Consider the following 27,242-nt stretch of genomic DNA (forward strand, 5'->3'; position numbering starts at 1 on the left):
TTTGGCGCCCCCTAAGGTCGGCGCCCGGGGACATATGTCCCCCCCCCCCTGCTACGCTACTGAATGAATAACCTCTGAAATAAAATACTTATAGAATAATTTCATTACTCAGTATAGTTTTATTTACAAAGACAAGAGTTTGTTTCAAGCAATATCTTGAGCTGGTAAAATACTTATAGAATAATTTCATTACTCAGTATAGTTTTATTTACAAAGACAAGGGTTTGTTTCAAGCAATATCTTGAGCTGGTAAAATACTTATAGAATAATTTCATTACTCAGTATAGTTTTATTTACAAAGACAAGGGTTTGTTTCAAACAATATCTTGAGCTGGTTGGCTGATCAAAGCTAATGGTCCCAAACAACTTTTACAAAAACTAATAGTATTTAGCAATGCACAGAATGGCACAGATATCTGTCATCTATCTGGCACAGATATCTGTCATCTATCTGGCATCTATCTGGCACAGATATCTGCCATCTATCTGGCATCTATCTGGCACAGATATCTGACAGTTGTGTCAACTTGACCCAACTGTCCAGATGTCAGTGGTGGACAATCAACAGACGGGCACGTCCTTTAATTAGATGAATGGGTCAAGGCCACTTAACACAGCCAATCAGAAGGTCCTCTTCAACTAGCCAATCAAAAGGTCCTCTTCAACTAGCCAATCAGAAGGTCCTCTTCAACTAGCCAATCAGAAGGTCCTCTTCAACTAGCCAATCAGAAGGTCCTCTTCAACTAGCCAATCAAAAGGTCCTCTTCAACTAGCCAATCAGAAGGTCCTCTTCAACTAGCCAATCAAAAGGTCCTCTTCAACCTGCTGTTTTCCTCCTTGAGTCTCTGGATCTCCTCCAACAGGGCGGGGTTGATCTGGCATTCAGCAAACCCTAGCTCCATTCTCTTCTGAAAGGTCAAGGTCACAGAAACTTGACTGATACATTCATTAAGTTTTGTGCCAGTAACAAGTTTTGTGCCAGTAACAAGTTGTGTGCCAGTAACAAGTTGTGTGCCAGTAACAAGTTGTGTGCCAGTAACAAGTTGTGTGCCAGTAACAAGTTGTGTGCCAGTAACAAGTTGTGTGCCAGTAACAAGTTGTGTGCCAGTAACAAGTTTGGTGCCAGTAACAAGTTTGGTGCCAGTAACAAGTTTTGTGCCAGTAACAAGTTGTGTGCCAGTAACAAGTTGTGTGCCAGTAACAAGTTGTGTGCCAGTAACAAGTTGTGTGCCAGTAACAAGTTGTGTGCCAGTAACAAGTTGTGTGCCAGTAACAAGTTTTGTGCCAGTAACAAGTTGTGTGCCAGTAACAAGTTGTGTGCCAGTAACAAGTTGTGTGCCAGTAACAAGTTGTGTGTCAGTAACAAGTTGTGTGCCAGTAACAAGTTGTGTGTCAGTAACAAGTTTGGTACCTGGAGCTGAAAGACCTGTTTGATGAGCTCCACCTGCACACACCAGAACTCCTTGTGTATAAAATCCTTCAAGTCCTCCAGTTCCTCTCTGACCAGATTTCTCAGGAACTCCGCATGAAAAACTTCAGGATTTTTCTGCATTGAAATGTTTGTTGTGGGCTGGAAGAAGGACAAAATTTCAGAAAGGTTTGTTTCTGCCACACGTCTTATCTCACACAATGACCATCCTACCACCATCTTATACCACCAATCTACCATCATCTTATACCACCATCCTACCATCATCTTATACCACCATCCTACCATCATCTTATACCACCATCATCTTATACCACCATCCTACCATCATATTATACCACCATCATCTTATACCACCATCCTACCATCATCTTATACCACCATCATACCATCATCTTATACCACCAACCTACCATCATCTTATACCACCATCATCTTATACCACCATCATCATCCTACCACCATCTTATACCACCATCCTATGATCTTATACCACCATCATACCATCACAATCTTATACCATCCTACCATCTTATACCACCATCATACCATCACCATCTTATACCACCATCCTACCATCAACATTTTATACCACCATCATCTTATACCACCATCCTATAACAACCATCCTACCACCATCTTATACCAACATCATACCATCACCATCTTATACAACCAATCTGCCATCATCTTATACCAACAATCTACCATCATCTTATACCACCATCCTACCATCATCTTATACCACCATCTTATACCACCATCTTATACCACCATCTTATACCACCATCATAAATCACCATCCTACTACCATCTTATACCACCATCCTACCATCTTATACCACCATCATATACCACCATCTTACAATCAACATTTTATACCACCACCATACCATCATCTTATACCACCATCCTACCATCATCTTATACCACCAATCTACCATCATCTCATACCTCCGGCCTACCATCATCCTACACCACCATCCTACCCTCATCTTATACCGCCATCATCTTATACCACCATCCTACCATCATCTTATACCACCATCATCTTATACCACCATCCTACCATCATCTTATACCACCATCCTACCATCATCTTATACCACCATCTTACCATCATCTTATACCACCATCCTACCATCATCTTATACCACCACCATCTTATACCACAAATCTACCATCATCTTATACCACCATCATCTTATACCACAATCGTCTTATACCACCATCTACCATCATCTTATACCATCATCCTATACCACCATCATACCGTCACCATCCTACCATTCTCATCTTACACCCACATCCTACAATCATCCCATATCGCCATCCTACCATCAACATCTTAAATCACCATCCTATCATAAGCATGATCTACACCAACACACCCTACCACACCAACACACCCTACCACACCACCTCTACACCCTACCACACCACCTCTACACCAACACACCATACCACACCACCTCTACACCAACACACCCTACCACACCACCTCTACACCAACACACCCTACCACACCACCTCTACACCAACACACCATACCACACCACCTCTACACCAACACACCCTACCACACCACCTCTACACCAACACACCCTACCACACCACCTCTACACCAACACACCCTACCACACCACCTCTACACCAACACACCTTAACACACCACCTCTACACCAACACACCATACCACACCACCTCTACACCAACACACCATAACACACCACCTCTAAACCAACACACCTTAACACACCACCTCTACACCAACACACCATACCACACCACCTCTACACCAACACACCTTAACACACCACCTCTACACAAACACACCCTAACACACCACCTCTACACCAACACACCATACCACACCACCTCTACACCAACACACCCAACCACACCACCTCTACACCAACACACCTTAACACACCACCTCTACACAAACACACCCTAACACACCACCTCTACACCAACACACCTTAACACACCACCTCTACACCAACACACCATACCACACCACCTCTACACCAACACACCATACCACACCACCTCTACACCAACACACCCTACCACACCACCTCTACACAAACACACCCTAACACACCACCTCTACACCAACACACCTTAACACACCACCTCTACACCAACACACCATACCACACCACCTCTACACCAACACACCTTAACACACCACCTCTACACCAACACACCATACCACACCACCTCTACACCAACACACCATACCACACCACCTCTACACCAACACACCATACCACACCACCTCTACACCAACACACCTTAACACACCACCTCTACACAAACACACCCTAACACACCACCTCTACACCAACACACCATACCACACCACCTCTACACCAACACACCATACCACACCACCTCTACACCAACACACCATACCACACCACCTCTAAACCCTACCACACCACCTCTACACCAACACACCTTAACACACCACCTCTACACCAACACACCTTAACACACCACCTCTACACCAACACACCATACCACACCACCTCTACACCAACACACCATACCACACCACCTCTACACCAACACACCCAACCACACCACCTCTACACCAACACACCTTAACACACCACCTCTACACAAACACACCCTAACACACCACCTCTACACCGACACACCATACCACACCACCTCTACACCAACACACCATACCACACCACCTCTACACCAACACACCATACCACACCACCTCTACACCAACACACCATACCACACCACCTCTACGCCACCTCTAAACCCTACCACACCACCTCTACACCAACACACCTTAACACACCACCTCTACACAAACACACCCTAACACACCACCTCTACACCAACACACCATACCACACCACCTCTACACCAACACACCATACCACACCACCTCTACACCAACACACCATACCACACCACCTCTACACCAACACACCATACCACACCACCTCTACACCAACACACATTAACACACCACCTCTACACCAACACACCATACCACACCACCTCTACACCAACACACCATACCACACCACCTCTACACCAACACACCATACCACACCACCTCTACGCCACCTCTAAACCCTACCACACCACCTCTACACAAACACACCTTAACACACCACCTCTACACCAACACACCATACCACACCACCTCTACACCAACACACCATACCACACCACCTCTACACCAACACACCATACCACACCACCTCTACACCAACACACCATACCACACCACCTCTACACCAACACACATTAACACACCACCTCTACACCAACACACCATACCACACCACCTCTACACCAACACACCATACCACACCACCTCTACACCAACACACCATACCACACCACCTCTACGCCACCTCTAAACCCTACCACACCACCTCTACACAAACACACCTTAACACACCACCTCTACACCAACACACCATACCACACCACCTCTACACCAACACACCATACCACACCACCTCTACACCAACACACCATACCACACCACCTCTACGCCACCTCTAAACCCTACCACACCACCTCTACACCAACACACCTTAACACACCACCTCTACACCAACACACCATACCACACCACCTCTACACCAACACACCATACCACACCACCTCTACACCAACACACCATACCACACCACCTCTACGCCACCTCTAAACCCTACCACACCACCTCTACACAAACACACACTAACACACCACCTCTACACCATACCACACCACCTCTACACCAACACACATAGAACACCAACACACCCTAACGCAACACCATTACTACCAAAAGTTAGCAGATATCTGCCAAAATCTTGTATTTCTAATTTCATTTAGATTTTTACAATTTATTTCTGTATGAAAGAAATTATCCTTTGGTAAATCTTACATATAATAGCTACAACTATCAACCATCAAAATGTTAAAATCTGTGAAAACATGGAATGACAGTCACAAATGGGGGTTGTCTGTTGGAATGTGTGAATTCAGGTGTGTGATGTCAAGTGTGTGATGTCAGGTGTGTGATGTCAGGTGTGTGATGTCAAGTGTGTGATGTCAGGTGTATGATGTCAGATGTCAGGTGTGTGATGTCAGATGTCAGGTGTGTGATGTCAGGTGTCAGGTGTGTGGTGTCAGGTGTGTGGTGTCAGGTGTGTGATGTCAGATGTCAGGTGTGTGATGTCAAGTGTGTGATGACAGGTGTGTGATCTCAGGTGTGTGATGTCAGGTGTGTGATGTCAGGTGTGTGATGACAGGTGTGTGATGTCAGGTGTGTGATGTCAGATGTCAGGTGTGTGATCTCAGGTGTGTGGTGTTAGGTGTGTGATGTCAGATGTCAGGTGTGTGATGTCAAGTGTGTGATGACAGGTGTGTGATGTCAGATGTCAGGTGTGTGATATCAGATGTCAGGTGTGTGATGTCAGGTGTGTGATGTCAGGTGTGTGATGTCAAGTGTGTGGTGTCAGGTGTGTGATGTCAGGTGTGTGGTGTCAGGTGTGTGGTGTCAGGTGTGTGATGACAGGTGTGTGATCTCAGGTGTGATGTCAGGTGTGTGATATCAGATGTCAGGTGTGTGATGTCAGGTGTGTGATGTCAGATGTCAGGTGTGTGGTGTCAGGTGTGTGATGTCAGGTGTGTGATGACAGGTGTGTGATGTCAGATGTCAGGTGTGTGATCTCATGTGTGTTGTTAGGTGTGTGATGTCAGATGTCAGGTGTGTGATGTCAAGTGTGTGATGACAGGTGTGTGATCTCAGGTGTGTGATGTCAGGTGTGTGATGTCAGGTGTGTGATGTCAGGTGTGTGATGTCAGTTTTGTGATGTCAGATGTCAGGTGTGTGGTGTCAGGTGTGTGATGTCAGTTTTGTGATGTCAGATGTCAGGTGTGTGGTGTCAGGTGTGTGGTGTCAGGTGTGTGATGTCAGATGTCAGGTGTGTGATGTCAAGTGTGTGATGACAGGTGTGTGATCTCAGGTGTGTGATGTCAGGTGTGTGATGTCAGGTGTGTGATGTCAGATGTCAGGTGTGTGATGTCAGGTGTGTGATGTCAGGTGTGTGATGTCAGGTGTGTGATGTCAGGTGTGTGATGTCAGGTGTGTGATGTCAGGTGTGTGGTGTCAAGTGTGTGATGTCAGATGTCAGGTGTGTGGTGTCAGGTGTGTGATGTTAGATGTCAGGTGTGTGATGTCAGGTGTGTGATGTCAGATGTCAGGTGTGTGGTGTCAGGTGTGTGATGTCAGATGTGTGATGTCAGGTGTGTGATGTCAGGTGTGTGATGTCAGGTGTGTAGTGTCGGGTGTGTAGTGTCAGGTGTGTAGTGTCAGGTGTGTGATGTCAGGTGTGTGATGTCAGGTGTGTGATGTCAGGTGTGTGGTGTCAGGTGTGTGATGTCAGGTGATATCAGGTGTGTAGTGTCAGGTGTGTGATGTCAGATGTGTGATGTCAGGTGTGTGATGTCAGGTGTGTGATGTCAGGTGTGTGATGTCAGGTGTGTGATGTCAGGTGTGTGATGTCAGGTGTGTGATGTCAGGTGTGTGATGTCAGGTGTGTGATGTCAGGTGTGTGATGTCAGGTGTGTGATGTCAGGTGTGTGATATCAGGTGTGTAGTGTCAGGTGTGTGATGTCAGATGTCAGGTGTGTGATGTCAGGTGTGTGATGTCAGGTGTGTGATGTCAGGTGTGTGATGTCAGATGTCAGGTGTGTGGTGTCAGGTGTGTGATGTCAGGTGTGTGATGTCAGATGTCAGGTGTGTGGTGTCAAGTGTGTGATGTCAGGTGTGTGATGTCAGGTGTGTGATGTCAGATGTCAGGTGTGTGATGTCAGGTGTGTAGTGTCAGGTGTGTGATATCAGATGTAAGGTGTGTGATGTCAGGTGTGTGGTGTCAGGTGTGTGATGTCAGGTGTGTGATGTCAAGTGTGTGGTGTCAGGAGTGTGATGTCAGGTGTGTGATGTCAGGTGTGTGATGTCAGGTGTGTGGTGTCAGGTGTGTGATGTCAGGTGTGTGATGTCAAGTGTGTGGTGTCAGGTGTGTGATGTCAGGTGTGTGATGTCAGGTGTGTAGTGTCGTGTGATATCAGATGTCAGGTGTGTGATGTCAGGTGTGTGGTGTCAGGTGTGTGATGTCAGGTGTGTGATGTCAAGTGTGTGGTGTCAGGTGTGTGATGTCAGGTGTGTGGTGTCAGGTGTGTGGTGTCAGGTGTGTGATGTCAGGTGTGTGATGTCAGGTGTGTGATGTCAGGTGTGTTTACCTGTGTCGGGGCACCAGACTGGCCCAACATGAACTTGATCTCAGACTTGAGATGCTGGTGGTGCTCCCTGAACTGTTCACTCAACAGCTCCTGAACAAGGTGGCGGATGGACCAGACAGCAGGGGCGGAGCTCCCGTCTGATGACAAGACAGTAGGGGCGGAACTTCTGTCTGATGACGAGACAGACTTAACAGGGGTGCTGGTATCTGGAGACATTTGAGTAAAACATCTACAAGCACATGCTACTTGGTGTTAGCCCACCAGCCCACACTAGACAGACAGACAGACAGACAGACAGACAGACAGACAGACAGACAGACAGACAGACAGACAGACAGACAGACAGACAGACAGACAGACAGACAGACAGACAGACAGACAGACAGACAGACAGACAGACAGACAGACAGACAGACAGACAGACAGACAGACAGACAGACAGACAGACAGACAGACAGACAGACAGACAGACAGACAGACAGACAGACAGACAGACAGACAGACAGACAGACAGACAGACAGACAGACAGACAGACAGACAGACAGACAGACAGACAGACAGACAGACAGACAGACAGACAGACAGACAGACAGACAGACAGACAGACAGACAGACAGACAGACAGACAGACAGACAGACAGACAGACAGACAGACAGACAGACAGACAGACAGACAGACAGACAGACAGACAGACAGACAGACAGACAGACAGACAGACAGACAGACAGACAGACAGACAGACAGACAGACAGACAGACAGACAGACAGACAGACAGACAGACAGACAGACAGACAGACAGACAGACAGACAGACAGACAGACAGACAGACAGACAGACAGACAGACAGACAGACAGCACATCACCTACCACTTTTCTTTTCTGCTAGTTGACTGGTGTTTAACCTGAAGTAAGAAAATTTCAACAACTATTTAGTTGACAACCTACGTCTTCAAGTCAGCTATTTTGTTAACTTTAAGGGCATGGGCGGGTGATAAAAAGCAAATTATCCAAAATGGTTATTTATAAAACTAATACTTTTATATCTAGTATATAGTTATAACTCAGAGAGGTAAGTCTAAAATTTGAAAAATGGGCGAAAATTGCCTGCTGTTCCCATGGCGATGGTGGCCATCTTGGAATGTTTTACAATTTTAACATTGAAATAGCTTTTTTAGATATTATTGAAATTGATCCAAATTTTCTCTAGTTATTTTGTAAACATATACCTACAAAACTGATATTACAAATTTTTTAAAAATTGTATGGTTTTTCTTTTAAAGTTAAAATGGTGCATTTTTTGCACAAATTTCAATTTTTTACTTTCTTGTATAGAGAAAGTCTTGTAATCGTGCAAAAAAGAAAATATAGATTTTTACAAATCTCAACGTTTTACACCTCATGATACGGAAAAACATAATTTTGCAATCTTGTCCGTATGTCTGTCTGTCTGTGTGTAAACACGATAACTGGAGTACCGTTACGGCTAGTATGGCTAGGTTGATGAAATTTCATATATAAATATTTTATCAAAATCGTAGATCCTGATCAACTTTTGAGCGATTTCTGATAACCGGAAGTGGTACTTTTTCTACTTTGAATTTTTCAAAAGCCTATAACTTGAGTACTATTTCAGATAGATAAATAAAATTTCACATGTAAGTAAAAGATCTAATTCTCTGCCTTCTGTCAAATTTTGAGTAATTTCCGTTGACCGGAAGTACTAATTTATGCTATTTTCGATTTCTCAAAAAACGCATGTAAATTTATAAAGTACTAATAATATTGCACACTATTATGCACATTTTGTTTAGGCGTTCGCTTGGTACGCAATTCTTTTTTCTACGAGATTCTATTCTATTTTTAAAAGTTATTTAAAATCATGTCTGTATTCCGAGTTATATAAGAATATTTGAGAAAGTTTAGGGGAGATCACTCCCGGTTTATTTTAAAGTGACTTTAAAAAAAATATTTGTAAAAACTCAAGTATTTGAAAATATAATTGATCAGAATTGTTACTAACATGTATTTCTATAATCCTGTAAGTTTTTATTGAAATCGCATATGCCATCTTTGAGTTATTTTGATTTAAAGGGTAAATAAAATCCAAGATGTCCCCATCACCATGGTAATGGCAGGAAACTTTTGGCCATTTTGAACTTTTAGACTTAATTCTTTCAGTTATAACTTATATTCTAAATATGATAGCCTTAGGTTTATAAATAAGCATTTTGGATAATTTGCTTTTCATCACCTGTCCATGCCCTTAAGTCAGCTATTTTGTTGAGTACCCATGTCCTTAAGTCAGCTATTTTGTTGAGTACCCATGTCCTTAAGTCAGCTATTTTGTTGAGTACCCATGTCCTTAAGTCAGCTATTTTGTTGAGTACCCATGTCCTTAAGTCAGCTATTTTGTTGAGTACCCATGTCCTTAAGTCAGCTATTTTGTTGAGTACCCATGTCCTTAAGTCAGCTATTTTGTTGAGTACCCATGTCCTTAAGTCAGCTATTTTGTTGAGTACCCATGTCCTTAAGTCAGCTATTTTGTTGAGTACCCATGTCCTTAAGTCAGCTATTTTGTTGAGTACCCATGTCCTTAAGTCAGCTATTTTGTTGACTATCCATGCCCTTAAGTCAGCTATTTTGTTGAGTATCCATGCCCTTAAGTCAGCTATTTTGTTGAGTACCCATGTCCTTAAGTCAGCTATTTTGTTGAGTACCCATGTCCTTGAACTTTGATACTGCAGTCACAAGTTGACAGTACCTTGATTGTATCAGGTGACTTCCATTTGATCCAGGTGACTTAAGAGGTGTTCTGTCAGTCCTCTGGTGTGGGGGAGACGATCTGTCAGCCCTCTGGTGTGGGGGAGACGATCTGTCAGCCCTCTGGTGTGGGGGAGACGATCTGTCAGGCCTCTGGTGTGGGGGAGACGATCTGTCAGCCCTCTGGTGTGGGGGAGACGATCTGTCAGCCCTCTGGTGTGGGGGAGACGATCTGTCAGCCCTCTGGTGTGGGGGAGACGATCTGTCAGCCCTCTGGTGTGGGGGAGACGATCTGTCAGTCCTCTGGTGTGGGGACTCCCCATTCGGAGGAAACATTAGAGGACTGACATCCAGGTTGATGTCATGTGGAGGTTTGTCAGCTGTATGATACATTTTAAAAATGTCAACTGTATGATACATTTTTAAAATGTCAACTGTATGATACATTTTAAAAATGTCAACTGTATGATACATTTTAAAAATGTCATCTGTATGATACATTTTTAAAATGTCAACTGTATGATACATTTTAAAAATGTCAACTGTATGATACATTTTAAAAATGTCAACTGTATGATACATTTTTAAAATGTCAACTGTATGATACATTTTAAAAATGTCAACTGTATGATACATTTTTAAAATGTCAACTGTATGATACATTTTAAAAATGTCAACTGTATGATACATTTTAAAATTGTCATCTGTATGATACATTTTAAAAATGTCATCTGTATGATACAATTAAAAAATGTGAAAGCTTCTACACTTAAAAATATTTTGTTTTAGATATAAAAGCAACTAGGCTTAGTGGTTAAGTTTTAGGTTAAAAAACAAAATGTCTCAGATAGGTTATTATGGTTTAGGGTATCTATGTGTTTACCAAGTGAAGTTGCCAGTAGATTAGGGTTATCAGCAAACCCATGAACTGCAGTGCTGGAGACATGGGATAGATCATTGACTGAGTTCTCTGTTGATGCAAGAATCTGAACAAAATGAAAAGTACACATTATTCAGGGTACTGACCATGACTCCAGATATAATGTTCTCATTTCTACACTTTAAAGTTTGATCATGTCTGTATATATGTCTACTAGCTGTATAACCGTGCTCCGCCACAATGAATCTTTTTTAAATGTACCAACTTAAGGCTGCAGCCTTCTCAGCCCCCCCCCCCCTTACTGCCTGGGGCATCTGAGTTTTGTGGGTAAACATGCACACCAACAACTAAGATCCAATACAGCACCTCAACATCAAAACAAAAGGTCACACATTTTAAATTACATCATTTCCATCACATTGATGAAACGCTTCTAAAATGTCAATCAGGTTGAAACAGCGACCTAGAGGGGGTCTAAGTATGTCTGAGATAAATAACTAATTTAAAAATTGCTAAAAGCTTTGAATCAATGAATAACAAATGTGGTCTAGTAGGAAGTGTAACCATATAATACCTGCATAAGGAAGGAGTTATTGCCCATTAATGAACTGCTACCATGTAAACTGTTGATACTGTGAGAGTCATTACGCAGAGGAGAGAACACACCTTCACCTGGAAGATAGTGAGTGGACTCTAGTCAATGAGTGGACCCTGGTCAGTGAGCGGACCCTGGTCAGTGAGTGGACCCTGGTCAGTGAGTGAGTGGACCATGGTCAGTGAGTAAGTGGACCCTGGTCAGTGAGTGGACCCTGGTCAGTGAGTGAGTGGACCATGGTCAGTGAGTAAGTGGACCCTGGTCAGTGAGTGGACCCAGGTCAGTGAGTGGACCCTGGTCAGTGAGTGAGTGGACCCTGGTCAGTGAGTGAGTGGACCCTGGTCAGTGAGTAAGTGGACCCTGGTCAGTGAGTGAGTGGACCCTGGTCAGTGAGTGGACCCAGGTCAGTGAGTGAGTGGACCCTGGTCAGTGAGTGGACCATGGTCAGTGAGTGGACCCTGGTCAGTGAGTAAGTGGACCCTGGTCAGTGAGTGAGTGGACCCTGGTCAGTGAGTGGACCCTGGTCAGTGAGTAAGTGGACCCTGGTCAGTGAGGGGACCCTGGTCAGTCAGTGAGTGAGTGGACCCTGGTCAGTGAGTGGACCCTGGTCAGTGAGTGGACCATGGTCAGTGAGTGGACCCTGGTCAGTGAGTGAGTGGACCCTGGTCAGTGAGTGGACCCTGGTCAGTGAGTGGACCCTGGTCAGTGAGTGGACCCTGGTCAGTGAGTGAGTGGACCCTGGTCAGTGAGGGGACCCTGGTCAGTGAGTAAGTGGACCCTGGTCAGTGAGGGGACCCTGGTCAGTGAGTGAGTGGACCCTGGTCAGTGAGTGGACCCTGGTCAGTGAGTAAGTGGACCCTGGTCAGTGAGTGGACCCTGGTCAGTGAGTGAGTGGACCCTGGTCAGTGAGGGGACCCTGGTCAGTGAGTAAGTGGACCCTGGTCAGTGAGTGGACCCTGGTCAGTGAGTGAGTGGACCCTGGTCAGTGAGTGGACCCTGGTCAGTGAGTGAGTGGACCCTGGTCAGTGAGTAAGTGGACCCTGGTCAGTGAGTGGACCCTGGTCAGTGAGTGGACCCTGGTCAGTGAGTGGACCCTGGTCAGTCAGTGAGTGGACCCTGGTCAGTGAGTAAGTGGACCCTGGTCAGTGAGTGGACCCTGGTCAGTGAGTGGACCCTGGTCAGTGAGTGGACCCTGGTCAGTGAGTGAGTGGACCCTGGTCAGTGAGTGAGGGGACCCTGGTCAGTGAGTGAGTGGACCCTGGTCATTGAGTGAGAAGTCCAAAGTAAAATCTGACCTAAATGAGTGATGTCAGCAGCAGCAACAGATTTGTTATACATCCAAGACCTCTCATTCCCAGACTGCTCTGCTACTGAAGCATTGCTTTTGTTGCCTACAGGAGATAATTCAGTTTGATCACACACATATTTAGTGTATTCTACCTAAGACATCTAAACTTGTATTCTACCAAATACATGCTAGTACATATAAACATTTATTCTACCTAACACTTCCTAGTACATACAAACAAAAAAAATTTGTATCATTGTATTTTGTTTTCTTCACTAGTTTGTAACTTTCAATTATAAAGGTACTTTATCTCAATAAATTTATATGTACCACATTGGGTCTCTGATATTTATTTAACCATTAATAGTTTAATTTATGGTATTTCATAAATTATTTTAGGCCCTATTGCTTTTTCTGCAGTGTCACCTGTATGATCCCCTAATATTATTCCTGCTATATTTATTCTCTGACATTTTACATTTTATTAATACTCGTTAGATTTTCGTGATATCTTGTATTCTATGACTTAGTACAGTCTTCACAAATGCCCAGAAGACACTCGCATGAATGCCATTTTCCCAAAAATAAAATATTTAAATATATTATTAAGTAGAAATTCTTAATCCAATTATAATTAACAATTTGTTGATTGATAGAATTCTAATGATACAAACTGAGCCATACATAATACATTCTCAGCTATGTGAACAATGTCATCTGAAGAAAATTGTGCTCAAATATGAAGACATTGACAGAAAAGGAGAAATAATTTTGATTGTGGATCAATAGGTGCCACCAGTTACAATTCTCTTTGGGCTAAGGCAGGGGTCGGCAACCTTTTAAAGAGGAAGAGCCAAAAGTTACAATTTTCAAAATTTCCCTAGGTATAAAGAGCCACTAACATTTTTTTATTTCAAATATTTTATTTTTTTATTAAGATTATTAGTATTTGTTCACGGAGCTGGAGAGCCGCATCTTGATATCAAAAGAGCCGCATGCGGCTCGTGAGCCGCAGGTTGCCGACCCTTGGGCTAAGGTTATGATTCATCCTGTAATTTCTAATTTGTTTAAGGTAGCTTTTAGAGCCAACTTGGCTAGGTCTAGATAGCTTTTAGAGCTTTTAAATGCACTGAGAATAAGCAAATAAAACTAATTTGCACCCTTTAATAAAAGCTTTGGTTGCTAAAATTTGTAAAAGATCTCAGTTAGCAATGATCCTATAAGTTCACAGACTACTAGGTAAAATAAGTTCAAATAGACCAAGAAAAAAATGGCAGGTGTCAATGATCCAATAATTTCACACAGACCAAGAAAAATGACCAGAGGTCAGAATGATGTTGGCTCAACAAGGTGAGTGATGGTCATGGAAGCATTTATAAATGTAGTTTAGTCCAGCAATGGTCATGGAAGCATTTATGAATGTAGTTTAGTCCAGCAATGGTCATGGAAGCATTTATGAATGTAGTTTAGTCCAGCAATGGTCATGGAAGCATTTATAAATGTAGTTTAGTCCAGCAATGGTCATGGAAGCATTTATAAATGTAGTTTAGTCCAGCAATGGTCATGGAAGCATTTATAAATGTAGTTTAGTCCAGCAATGGTCATGGAAGCATTTATAAATGTAGTTTAGTCCAGCAATGGTCATGGAAGCATTTATAAATGTAGTTTAGTCCAGCAATGGTCATGGAAGCATTTATAAATGTAGTTTAGTCCAGCAATGGTCATGGAAGCATTTATAAATGTAGTTTAGTCCAGCAATGGTCAGGGAAGCATTTATAAATGTAGTTTAGTCCAGCAATGGTCATGGAAGCATTTATAAATGTAGTTTAGTCCAGCAATGGTCAGGGAAGCATTTATAAATGTAGTTTAGTCCAGCAATGGTCATGGAAGCATTTATAAATGTAGTTTAGTCCAGCAATGGTCATGGAAGCATTTATAAATGTAGTTTAGTCCAGCAATGGTCATGGAAGCATTTATAAATGTAGTTTAGTCCAGCAATGGTCATGGAAGCATTTATAAATGTAGTTTAGTCCAGCAATGGTCATGGAAGCATTTATAAATGTAGTTTAGTCCAGCAATGGTCATGGAAGCATTTATGAATGCAGTTTAGTCCAGCAAGTGCCGTCAAACTTGAAGTTTTTTACATCATCCAATCTGATTCTCTGTTTACCAGGTATCAGGGTCAGTTGGGCAAATAGAAAATATCAGGGTCAGTTGGGCAAATAGAAAATGAATGAAGCAGCGCAATAAATGCTGGCATATTACTGGACTGTTCCCATAACTGATGTTGATAAATGTTCAAATGTCCTAGTTTTATTTTTTTTTTTTACTGCAAACTGGAATTTTGCGTCAAGTTTAAGTCAAATTTTGAAAATTTTGAAAACATTTTATTCTCAAATCCCTATTTCCAGGATAACCAGGATAAGTGGTATGCCTGTATGTCATGAGATGACACCAGTGTGTCATGAGATGACACCAGTGTGTCATAAGATGACAAGCTCGAGTCAGTATTCCTACCTTCAGCTAGAGGTGAAAAAGCTTCTAGTCCAGTAAGATGGAAGTTGTTGAGCTGTGAGGTCCTGGGGGAGGAGTGGGCTGAAAATAGTGGAAACTAACATAAGGGCTACGTTGTTTAGAGAGTCTAACATAAGGGCTACGTTATTTAGAGAGTCTAACATAAGAGCTACGTTATTTAGAGAGTCTAACATAAGGGCTATGTTGTTTAGAGAGTCTAACATAAGGGCTACGTTATTTAGAGAGTCTAACATAAGAGCTACGTTATTTAGAGAGTCTAACATAAGGGCTACGTTATTTAGAGAGTCTAACATAAGGGCTACGTTATTTAGAGAGTCTAACATAAGGGCTACGTTATTTAGAGAGTCTAACATAAAGGCTACGTTATTTAGAGAGTCTAACATAAGGGCTACGTTATTTAGAGTCTAACATAAGAGCTATTATATTGAGAGAGTCTAACATAGATTGGGCTCAACTCACATGCATTTTGGTTCAAGTTTTCACTAGCTAAAGGTGTAGATGGAAGTTGTCTGCGACTGACATTATCATTCTTGGAATCTTCCTGAAAAGTTGAATATAATGGTCAACAATTGAACAAGTGTTGGTCAACCATTTTGTTGGTCAACCATTTAACTAAACTGTAGACAAACAACCTTAACCAACTTCTTAAAATGACAATGGTGCCTCCAGCCACCAAGAGCTGCTTTTGAACAGCAGATTTACTTGCACACGAGAACTTCTTCAGCCTTCAGTTCCCTCATACCCAGACATGATTTTACAATCAGTTCCCAAATACCCAGACATGATTTTACAATCAGTTCCCTCCTACCCAGACATTATTTTACAATCAGTTCCCTCCTACCCAGACATGATTTTACAATCAGTTCCCTCCTAACAGACATGATTTTACAATCAGTTCCCTAATACCCAGACATGATTTTACAATCAGTTCCCTAATACCCAGACATGATTTTACAATCAGTTCCCTCCTAACAGACATGATTTTACAATCAGTTCCCTCCTAACAGACATGATTTTACAATCAGTTCTCTCTTAACAGACATGATTTTACAATCAGTTCCCTCCTAACAGACATGATTTTACAATCAGTTCCCTCCTAACAGACATGATTTTACAATCAGTTCCCTCCTAACAGACATGATTTTACAATCAGTTCCCTCCTAACAGACATGATTTTACAATCAGTTCCCAAATACCCAGACATGATTTTACAATCAGTTCCCTCCTAACAGACATGATTTTACAATCAGTTCCCAACTACCCAGACATGATTTTACAATCAGTTCCCAACTACCCAGACATGATTTTACAATCAGCTCCCTCCTACCCAGACATGATTTTACAATCAGTTCCCTCCTAACAGACATGATTTTACAATCAGTTCCCTCCTACCCAGACATGATTTTACAATCAGTTCCCTCCTAACAGACATGATTTTACAATCAGTTCCCTCCTACCCAGACATGATTTTACAATCAGCTCCCTCCTACCCAGACATGATTTTACAATCAGTTCCCTCCTAACAGACATGATTTTACAATCAGTTCCCAAATACCCAGACATGATTTTACAATCAGTTCCCTCCTAACAGACATGATTTTACAATCAGTTCCCTCCTAACAGACATGATTTTACAATCAGTTCCCAACTACCCAGACATGATTTTACAATCAGTTCCCTCCTACCCAGACATGATTTTACAATCAGTTCCCAAATACCCAGACATGATTTTACAATCAGTTCCCTCCTAACAGACATGATTTTACAATCAGTTCCCAAATACCCAGACATGATTTTACAATCAGTTCCCTCCTAACAGACATGATTTTACAATCAGTTCCCAACTACCCAGACATGATTTTACAATCAGTTCCCTCCTACCCAGACATGATTTTACAATCAGTTCCCAAATACCCAGACATGATTTTACAATCAGTTCCCTCCTAACAGACATGATTTTACAATCAGTTCCCTAATACCCAGACATGATTTTACAAAGGCTGACAGGACAAAGGCTGACAAAGGCTGACAGGACAAAGGCTGACAGGACAAAGGCTGACAGGACAAAGGCTGACAGGACAAAGGCTGACAGGACAAAGGCTGACAGGACAAAGGCTGACAGGACAAAGGCTGACAGGACAAAGGCTGACAGGACAAAGGCTGACAGGACAAAGGCTGACAGGACAAAGGCTGACAGGACAAAGGCTGACAGGACAAAGGCTGACAGGACAAAGGCTGACAGGACAAAGGCTGACAGGACAAAGGCTGACAACGACTGACAGGACAAAGGCTGACAGGACAAAGGCTGACAGGACAAAGACTGACAGGACAAAGGCTGACAGGACAAAGACTGACAGGACAAAGGCTGACAGGACAAAGACTGACAGGACAAAGACTGACAGGACAAAGGCTGACAGGACAAAGGCTGACAAAGGCTGACAAAGGCTGACAGGACAAAGGCTGACAGGACAAAGGCTGACAGGACAAAGGCTGACAGGACAAAGACTGACAGGACAAAGGCTGACAAAGTATTAAGTTAGCCAGATAAGTGTATGTAAAGTATTAAGTTAGCCAGATAAGTGTATGTACAGTATTAAGTTAGCCAGATAAGTGTACAGTATTAAGTTAGCCAGATAAGTGTATGTACAGTATTAAGTTAGCCAGATAAGTGTATGTACAGTATTAAGTTAGCCAGATAAGTGTATGTACAGTATTAAGTTAGCCAGATAAGTGTATGTAAAGTATTAAGTTAGCCAGATCAACACATTACTTTCTATGGCTCTCCCAGACTTGTTTTGATACATTACCTTTTTGATGAAACTTAAATGGCGTACTGAAGATTTATGTGCTGCTAGACTGAAGACAGGAGTGGAGGCTTGGCGCATGTCATAGAAGAATATTTTCCCCCTGGACGTGCCAACAACAACAGTAGCCCCATCATGCATCATGTCCACAGATGTCAGTGGCTGCTCCGCAACAATGGTTTTCACAGGTCTGAAACAAAGTTCAAGTCAATACACACGTATAAAAACTACTAACTAGCCCGTCACTACACACATATAAAAACTACTAACTAGCCTAAATCAATACACACGTATAAAAACTACTAGCTAGCCCAAATCAATACACACGTATAAAAACTACTAGCTAGCCCAAATCAATACACACGTATAAAAACTACTAACTAGCCCAAATCAATACACACATATAAAAACTACTAACTAGCCCAAACCAATACACACGTATAAAAACTACTAACTAGCCCAAATCAATACACACATATAAAAACTACTAACTAGCCCAAATCAATACACACGTATAAAAACTACTAGCTAGCCCAAATCAATACACACGTATAAAAACTACTAACTAGCCCAAATCAATACACACGTATAAAACCTATTAACTAGCTTATCAATACACATGTATAAAAACTACTATAGTAGCTCACCCTAACCTTTAAAACTAAGATAGAAAAACTAAGATAGTGTAGAAAAATTGCAAAAATTACTATAGAAGAAAACATGTTCTATTTAGAAAAACACAAGTCGTTAAAAAAACAAGTACTAGAGTGAAAATCAGAGCAAAACTACAGGTCTTACGATTTGTTCTGGACATCATAAAAAATGGCTCTTTTGTCCAGGCCGACACTGACCATCAAGCAATCGTTGATGGGAGAAAATGCCAGATCTTTGGCAGGTGCCTGGTGGCTGGTACTGAAGGAATGCAGCAGACGTCTGGAATTGGTGTCCCAAACATTTATCACGCCGTCATCAGAGGCAGACACTAATGAAGCTTTACGATAGGGATTGTACTTCATTTGACGAATGGCCTGCACAATATACAGTTGACATATTTCACATCTGGGAGAGTATTTTACACTTGCTAGCTGACATTAAGAATATCAAGGTTGAAACAAAGGACCTGTTACTAAACAAAGAACTAACAGGTCCCAAACCATGAATCTAATTCCTAAACTAAATTAAGGACCTCTAATTGAATTTAACGATTTCTCAACTGAGAACCTGATTAGAGATGAAGTACCTGAGCCTTACATCAAAGGAAACAAGTACCTGAGCCTTACATCAAAGGAAACAAGTACCTGAGCCTTACATCAAAGGTAACAAGTACCTGAGCCTTACAGTACCTGAGTAGATGATGGCATCAGTGGACTACTAGCTTGACCTGTCACCACATTATACAACACAATTTCCCCACTCTCTGAGCCCAGGGCAATGTATGTATCATTCCAGTTCCATCTCACGCTGCTCACTGGCTGCCTGTGCTTCTGAGAGACAAAATATCTTCCCCTTAGATAAACAATATCTTCCCATTAGATAAACAATATCTTCCCCTTAGATAAACAATAGCTTCCCATTAGATAAACAATATCTTCCCCTTAGATAAACAATAGCTTCCCATTAGATAAACAATATCTTCCCCTTAGATAAACAGTAGCTTCCCCTTAGATAAACAATATCTTCCCCTTAGATAAACAATAGCTTCCCATTAGATAAACAATATCTTCCCCTTAGATAAACAATAAATTCTTAGATAAACAATAGCTTCTCTTTAGACAAAACAATATTTTCTTTTTAGATAAAAGAATATTCTCTCTTTAGATAAAACAATAGCTTTGTTTTAGAGAAATATTTCACCAATCAGTAGAATATAAAAATAAAACAATAAAAATAGATTTAAAATGTCCATTTGATAGCCCACAAAAAAAGGAATGAGCAAGGACTTACAGAGTATGACTTTTTGATAGACTGAGTCTTGCGATCCCAGATGTGTAGGGACCCATCCACACATCCGCACAACAAAAACCTAGAATAGGAGTTGTAATCCAAACACAGGCAGCCAGCCTGCACAAGAGATGGGTAAACATGGCATGATCAACATCAACATCATTGTCATATGACATGACCAACATTAACATCATTGTCATATGACATGATCAACATCAACATCATTGTCATATGACATGAACAACATCAACATCATTGTCATATGACATGAACAACATCAACATCATTGTCATATGACATGAACAACATCAACATCATTGTCATATGACATGAACAACATCAACATCATTGTCATATGACATGAACAACATCAACATCATTGTCATATGACATGAACAACATTAAAATCATTGTCATATGACATGATCAACATCAACATCATTGTCATATGACATGAACAACATTAACATCATTGTCATATGACATGAACAACATCAACATCATTGTCATATGACATGAACAACATTAACATCATTGTCATATGACATGAACAACATCAACATCATTGTCATATGACATGAACAACATCAACATCATTGTCATATGACATGAACAACATTAACATCATTGTCATATGACATGAACAACATCAACATCATTGTCATATGACATGAACAACATTAACATCATTGTCATATGACATGAACAACATCAACATCATTGTCATATGACATGAACAACATTAACATCATTGTCATATGACATGAACAACATCAACATCATTGTCATATGACATGAACAACATTAACATCATTGTCATATGACATGAACAACATTAACATCCTTTTAACAGGTGCACATTACATAAACAATATCTGACCAGAGGTGCACATCACATAAACAATAACTGACTAGAGGCGCACATCACATAAACAATATCTGACCAGAGGTGCACATAACATAAACAATATCTGACCAGAGGTGCACATCACATAAACAATATCTGACCAGAGGTGCACATCACATAAACAATATCTGACCAGAGGTGCACATCACATAAACAATATCTGACCAGAGGTGCACATCACATAAACAATATCTGACCAGAGGTGCACATCACATAAACAATATCTGACCAGAGGTGCACATCACATAAACAATATCTGACCAGAGGTGCACATCACATAAACAATATCTGACCAGAGGTGCACATCACATAAACAATATCTGACCAGAGGTGCACATCACATAAACAATATCTGACCAGAGGTGCACATCACATAAACAATATCTGACCAGAGGTGCACATCACATAAACAATATCTGACCAGAGGTGCACATCACATAAACAATAACTGACCAGAGACCCCACATCACATGAAAAGTACCTGCCACTGAAGCACTTACAGGCAGTGTAAAAGAGTCTGCAGGGATAGAGTGTGAGGCTTTAGTTAACCTCAAATGGACGGTCCTATCAGTGTTGCAACAGGTAGCTATGGAATGACCTGCAATTAAAGTTCTAGTTTAATTAGCTCAACTCATTAGTTATTTTCTTTGGTGGTTTTTTTTTTGGCAAGCTACCATTTGAACTGTAGTGAGTGCTGTGTGTGACAAGGTTTAACCACTGAAACACTGAAATTACCATCGTGGCTCCATGTCAAATCTGAGATTGGGCTGTCATGAGAATTGAACTGCTCAAGCAAGGAAAATGTGGGGGCGTCCCAGATTTTTGCCTCGTCACCTGTTGAGGCCAGGCAGATCATATTTCCTGAGGAGATCAAAACAAACTATTATATGGACTTTTCAGTACAAACTATATGCCTAGACCCCTACTAAATGCATTACTTTATGATTCACTTGATACTGTAGACCAGGGCCACATTAACTATCAAATATCAGTTTGGGGGCCAGAGTTTCTTCCACACATCTCTTCGGGGTGGCAAAGCTCCCCCCCCCCCAAATGAAATATAATTTATATAGAAATATTTATACAAATTTCAAGTGTGCCCCCCCCCCCCCCCCCCCAGAGAAGAAAGTCTGAAAGAAACACTGTCGGGGGACCGACAACACAAATTGTTCTTCATGTATTCCATACTTGAAAATGTTTGTTCACACAGGTATGTTGTTCCAAAATTTGAAAGACACTTTGATGCAAAAGTTTTCATTTTAGGAAAGTCTTCCTTGGCCAAATTTTTATAAAACCCACCCGCCCTTCTTTGAACTTGTCTCTAAGGAGGTCATTTGATAGTGATTCAATGACCTCCAGCTGCAGTTTATTTGGGCAACTGGCCACATTTGATTGTGATTCAATGACCTCCAGCTGCAGTTTATTTGGGCAACTGGCCACATTTGATTGTGATTCAATGACCTCCAGCTGCAGTTTATTTGGGCAACTGGCCACATTTGATTGTAATTCAATGACCTCCAGCTGCAGTTTATTTGGGCAACTGGCCACATTTGATTGTGATTCAATGACCTCCAGCTGCAGTTTATTTGGGCAACTGGCCACATTTGATTGTGATTCAATGACCTCCAGCTGCAGTTTATTTGGGCAACTGGCCACATTTGATTGTGATTCAATGACCTCCAGCTGCAGTTTATTTGGGCAACTGGCCACATTTGATTGTGATTCAATGACCTCCAGCTGCAGTTTATTTGGGCAACTGGCCACATTTGATTGTGATTCAATGACCTCCAGCTGCAGTTTATTTGGGCAACTGGCCACATTTGATTGTAATTCAATGACCTCCAGCTGCAGTTTATTTGGGCAACTGGCCACATTTGATTGTAATTCAATGACCTCCAGCTGCAGTTTATTTGGGCAACTGGCCACATTTGTTTCAAATGGGTTTTGAGTCTCACTTCTGCCTTTGAATCCAAGTCAGAAAATCACTATTGAAACTGCAGCTGGAGGTCTTTGATGATCTTTCATGGAAATGACCCGGGGGGACTCAGCTGTTGCTTCAGCCATGAAGACCTTGCACTGCTGAAAGTGCGTCAAGTTATTGTTTTGTACTTGTTCCGAAAACATGACAAGTTTGGATCTGAAGGCCTTTAGATGGGTGTATAGATCAGAAACTAGATTTCCCTCTCTTGTAGTTTTAGGTTCATAAAATTGAAATGACTAGTTTCATCTGCAGCAGAGGCCAATTTCTATACCCTCTCTTCATCAGACATTAATGGCTGTAGCTTGCCTTTACTTTACTTTTCTTAACTTAAATACTCTGCTTAGAACTTTCTCAAAAACTTAGCCATCTTACTGCTGTGTAATATGGTAAATCTTGCAATTCTCTGTTTTCACCTTTCAACATGTCCCTGAACTTCTATGGTCTTTTATCATATTATTTTAATTAACTTACATCAATGTGAATTTAAAGTACATAATCACCTTCAAATTTTACTGTTTTTGAATGATATAAGCAAAGAAATTAAAATCAGTTTAGCATTGTAGCCCTTTCTTGTTAGAAAGTAGCTGCGCTGGACAAAAATGACCTTTTAACTTTGACCAACAGTAACAAAACCACATAAGCTAGATGAAATATCTGAACTTTCTGTGAATGTATACAATATTGATAACATTTCAGCAAATTTTCAGCTAAATATTCCAAGTGGTTAAAAATTGGTAACAGATGTATGTTGTCTGTTGGAGAATTCTTCGTCACAAAATTAAGGGGGGGGGGGGGGGGGGGGGTACCATAGTTTCATGCCCATTTTTATTAAAAAAAATATTTTTTTTATCAACTTTGATCAGTGGGCATATTAAAGTATATAATAACCATCATTTATATTATCTTTAAAGAATAGGCCTATAGGCAAAGTTATCTAAAATAAGCTAGGCATTGTAGTTCTTTCTTGCAAGAAAGTAATTGCGCAGAATAAAAAGTACTTTTTGATTTTGACCATTACTGTAACATAACTACATAAGCTAAGTAAAATATTTTTACTTTCTGTGAATGTGTACATTGTTGGCATCATTTAAGCCAATTTTTACTGAAATATTCCATATAATAAAAATTTGGCAGCAGATTTAGTATTGCCTATATAAGACATTTGCTCAAAAATTTTAGGGGGGGTTGCCCTCTTGGTTAACATTGCTTTTAACAATTTTTCACATCCACTGAAATTAGTTGTATCTTACCCTTTTACCGATATGATAAGCTTGATCCTAGTGAATTTTTATTAAAAAATACCTGGTATTTAAAAAAGTTACAGAGGTTTTTGTTCACATCCAAAAAACAAGGGTTACAGAAATTGGAAAAACCCCATTAGGCCTATAAAAAAAACGTTAAAAAAACCGTTTGAGCTAAAATTAAAATATCTTTATTCCTGGCTAAACTAGCTCTATAAGATATAAGATGGTGCTATTACATTTTTCAATTTTTTAAAATTCAAATTTTATCCTTGTCCCTAATCACCCTAATCTGACTAAAGTTAGGCATTCCGACTTCCGCTGTTTCGATTCGGTATTCCACATCCGGACTTTTTGATGCAGACTTTATAAAATCTCGCCATTTTCTGAAGAATGCCGAATCTCACTGTTGGAATCGAGTTTTTAGAAATATTCGATATAGATATTCTGGTGTAGTCGTATTATATGTTTCAATTAGAAAGTTACCGCCATTATGACAATCTTAAAGCCGAAATCGATCGCACGATTCTAATGAGTTTATCTCGCGAACATGTCCCGTACGGTGCTGTCACATTTTAAATAAGTTTACGTATTAAACACATTATAAGTGTCTTGCCATTAGTTGTAAGTGTCCATTAAATAAACAAATATTATTATAATAACGGTTTTATGGCACTTACTACTTCTGTTTACGAGTTATCATACATGTCAAATCCCCGAGCTAGCGCTTCGGCCTTGACAACGCCATGGCGTCGGTTTAGCACCGCTTTACCTATTATCGATAAAATACACGCACTAATGCCAATGACGTAGTTTTTGAAGTTGGAAAGAATTTAAATTGTGGGTGGCACTGTTAAACTAGATAAAATACATTGATCAAGTTATCTATTAAAAATTAAAAACGACAGGCAAGAAGCTTAGGCTTACATTAACTAGTGTCAACGTTTTATAATTTTATCTCAAATAGCAGCAGTGGTATGCAAGCCTAAAGCCAATCACACAATTATATCCGATGTTACAGTGATATATTATTATATAAGTTATAACAAATAACAAGTTTAATACATAACTTTAAAAATTCATATAAAAAAAACTATTAGGCCTAGAATGATAAATTTGGTATTTTTATCAATGGGGTATATTATAGGATTAATCTGTGTACATTTTATCATTCTATGATAATTAGGAAAAATATCCCAACATTCCTAGACTAAAGTATCTAGTATCTACTAGATTTCTACATTTTCTAGGTCTAGATTTAGATTCTAGATCTAGATTAGTAGGTAGATAGTAGATAGATCTAGATCTAGATTATTCTAGCTAGATTCTAGATCTAGAAATCTAGATTCTGTAGATCTAGATCTAGATTCTCTATCTCTAGAAATCTAGGCTATTTTATATCTAAATTCTACATATAGATCGAAATCTAGCCTACATTGAATAATCGAATAATATTGTAGGCCTTTAAAATCTGAATTTATTATTTTTCCTAGTCTGGCGCCTTGCATTGAATTTTTATTTTGTTTTGATATTAGAGTTGTCGTTCCTAACTTAAAATTTCCAATCATTGCTTGTAGGCAGTCATAGGCGTCGTTAGTCCTAGATTCTAGATCTAGATCCACATTTTTCTTTCGCTTTTAAGCAAATGAAACTTAGGCTGTTGTGCGGCGTGCCTAACAACCGTCATTGTTAGGGAATGAAGTTTAGTTCAATCTACTTTTATATCAATTAATGATGAGCCAGCACTTTTTTTTACTTCTGCTTTTTATTTGTACACGCATTTACGTGGGTTGGGGGGGGGGGGCATCCACAAATGACGTCTTGCTTTTTTGGATTTTTATCTCCCCCAGCACACCGTCAAGCATCGTTAATGTGTGTATAATAGTGCGGAATAATTTATATATATATATATATATATATATATATATATATATATATATATATATATATATATATATATATATATATATATATATATATGTTGGGTTCTTCTGTCTAGGGGTGTATATATATAACAACAGACAAATATAACGTATACAACAGTAGATAACACTAACACTCTATAATGAGAATAATATTAAGATATTATATAATAACAGTACGGTAGAAAAATCAAATTAATTTAACTTTTTTTTTCTAATTTTGACAAAGGAGGTTATTAAAAAATGTGAATGCAACTATACGGTCGTCATAGAAGGAATTAATGTTGCAATAATATAATTAGCAAAATGTGAATGCAAATTATGCGGGTGTGTAAGAGGAAATTATTGTTAGAAAATTATAATTAGCATGGATTGATAAAAGGCAATCTTTTATTTATTTTATTCACTGAATGTACTGTTTATTACTTATAATTTTTAATCAACTATTCCGCACTATTATAGACGCGTCATCACGTTCATTAGGTGCGCAATGGTTTTAGTTATTAAACTCTATTGTAATTTTTTTTAATTTAAAGTACTGGGGAAAAAAATGTGTGAATTGATAAAGTGATATATGGTAGGTAAAACACGGATATTTTAAATACTGCCTATTATTTATACTGTTTACTAATTATTATTCTATCTTTCGGTTTGCGGACAAGCTGGGAGTTTTA

At 40.3% G+C, this 27,242-nt stretch overlaps 1 protein-coding gene across 4 annotated transcripts; it reads right to left on the bottom strand.

Annotated features, from left to right (window-relative positions):
* Positions 1-201: 201 nt before the first annotated feature.
* LOC131942210 (protein NEDD1) lies at positions 202-26,189 on the bottom strand. Of its 4 annotated transcripts, none has more exons than XM_059301949.1 (17): positions 26,082-26,189; positions 22,160-22,285; positions 21,925-22,022; positions 20,518-20,634; positions 19,917-20,057; positions 19,372-19,601; positions 18,577-18,763; positions 16,229-16,310; positions 15,752-15,829; positions 13,242-13,337; positions 11,926-12,023; positions 11,355-11,457; positions 10,473-10,851; positions 8,579-8,613; positions 7,709-7,878; positions 1,412-1,570; positions 202-908 (listed from the first exon to the last, which is right to left on the bottom strand). In XM_059301949.1, exons 2-17 carry the CDS (start codon positions 22,278-22,280, stop codon positions 804-806), a joined length of 2,199 nt encoding a protein of 732 aa, XP_059157932.1. In that variant the 5' UTR covers positions 22,281-22,285; positions 26,082-26,189; the 3' UTR covers positions 202-803. The 4 variants fall into 4 exon arrangements, with proteins under 4 accessions (XP_059157932.1, XP_059157930.1, XP_059157931.1 ...); XM_059301947.1 differs by lacking the exon at positions 26,082-26,189 and adding an exon at positions 24,656-24,750 and having other exon boundaries at positions 203-908; positions 7,709-7,914; XM_059301948.1 differs by lacking the exon at positions 26,082-26,189 and adding an exon at positions 23,906-23,987 and having other exon boundaries at positions 203-908; positions 7,709-7,914.
* Positions 26,190-27,242: the final 1,053 nt, after the last annotated feature.

The sequence above is a fragment of the Physella acuta genome, unplaced genomic scaffold, assembly GCF_028476545.2.
Source record: "Physella acuta isolate Inbredline_101_S28 unplaced genomic scaffold, ASM2847654v3 ptg000394l, whole genome shotgun sequence".
Lineage (NCBI taxonomy): Eukaryota > Metazoa > Mollusca > Gastropoda > Physidae > Physella > Physella acuta.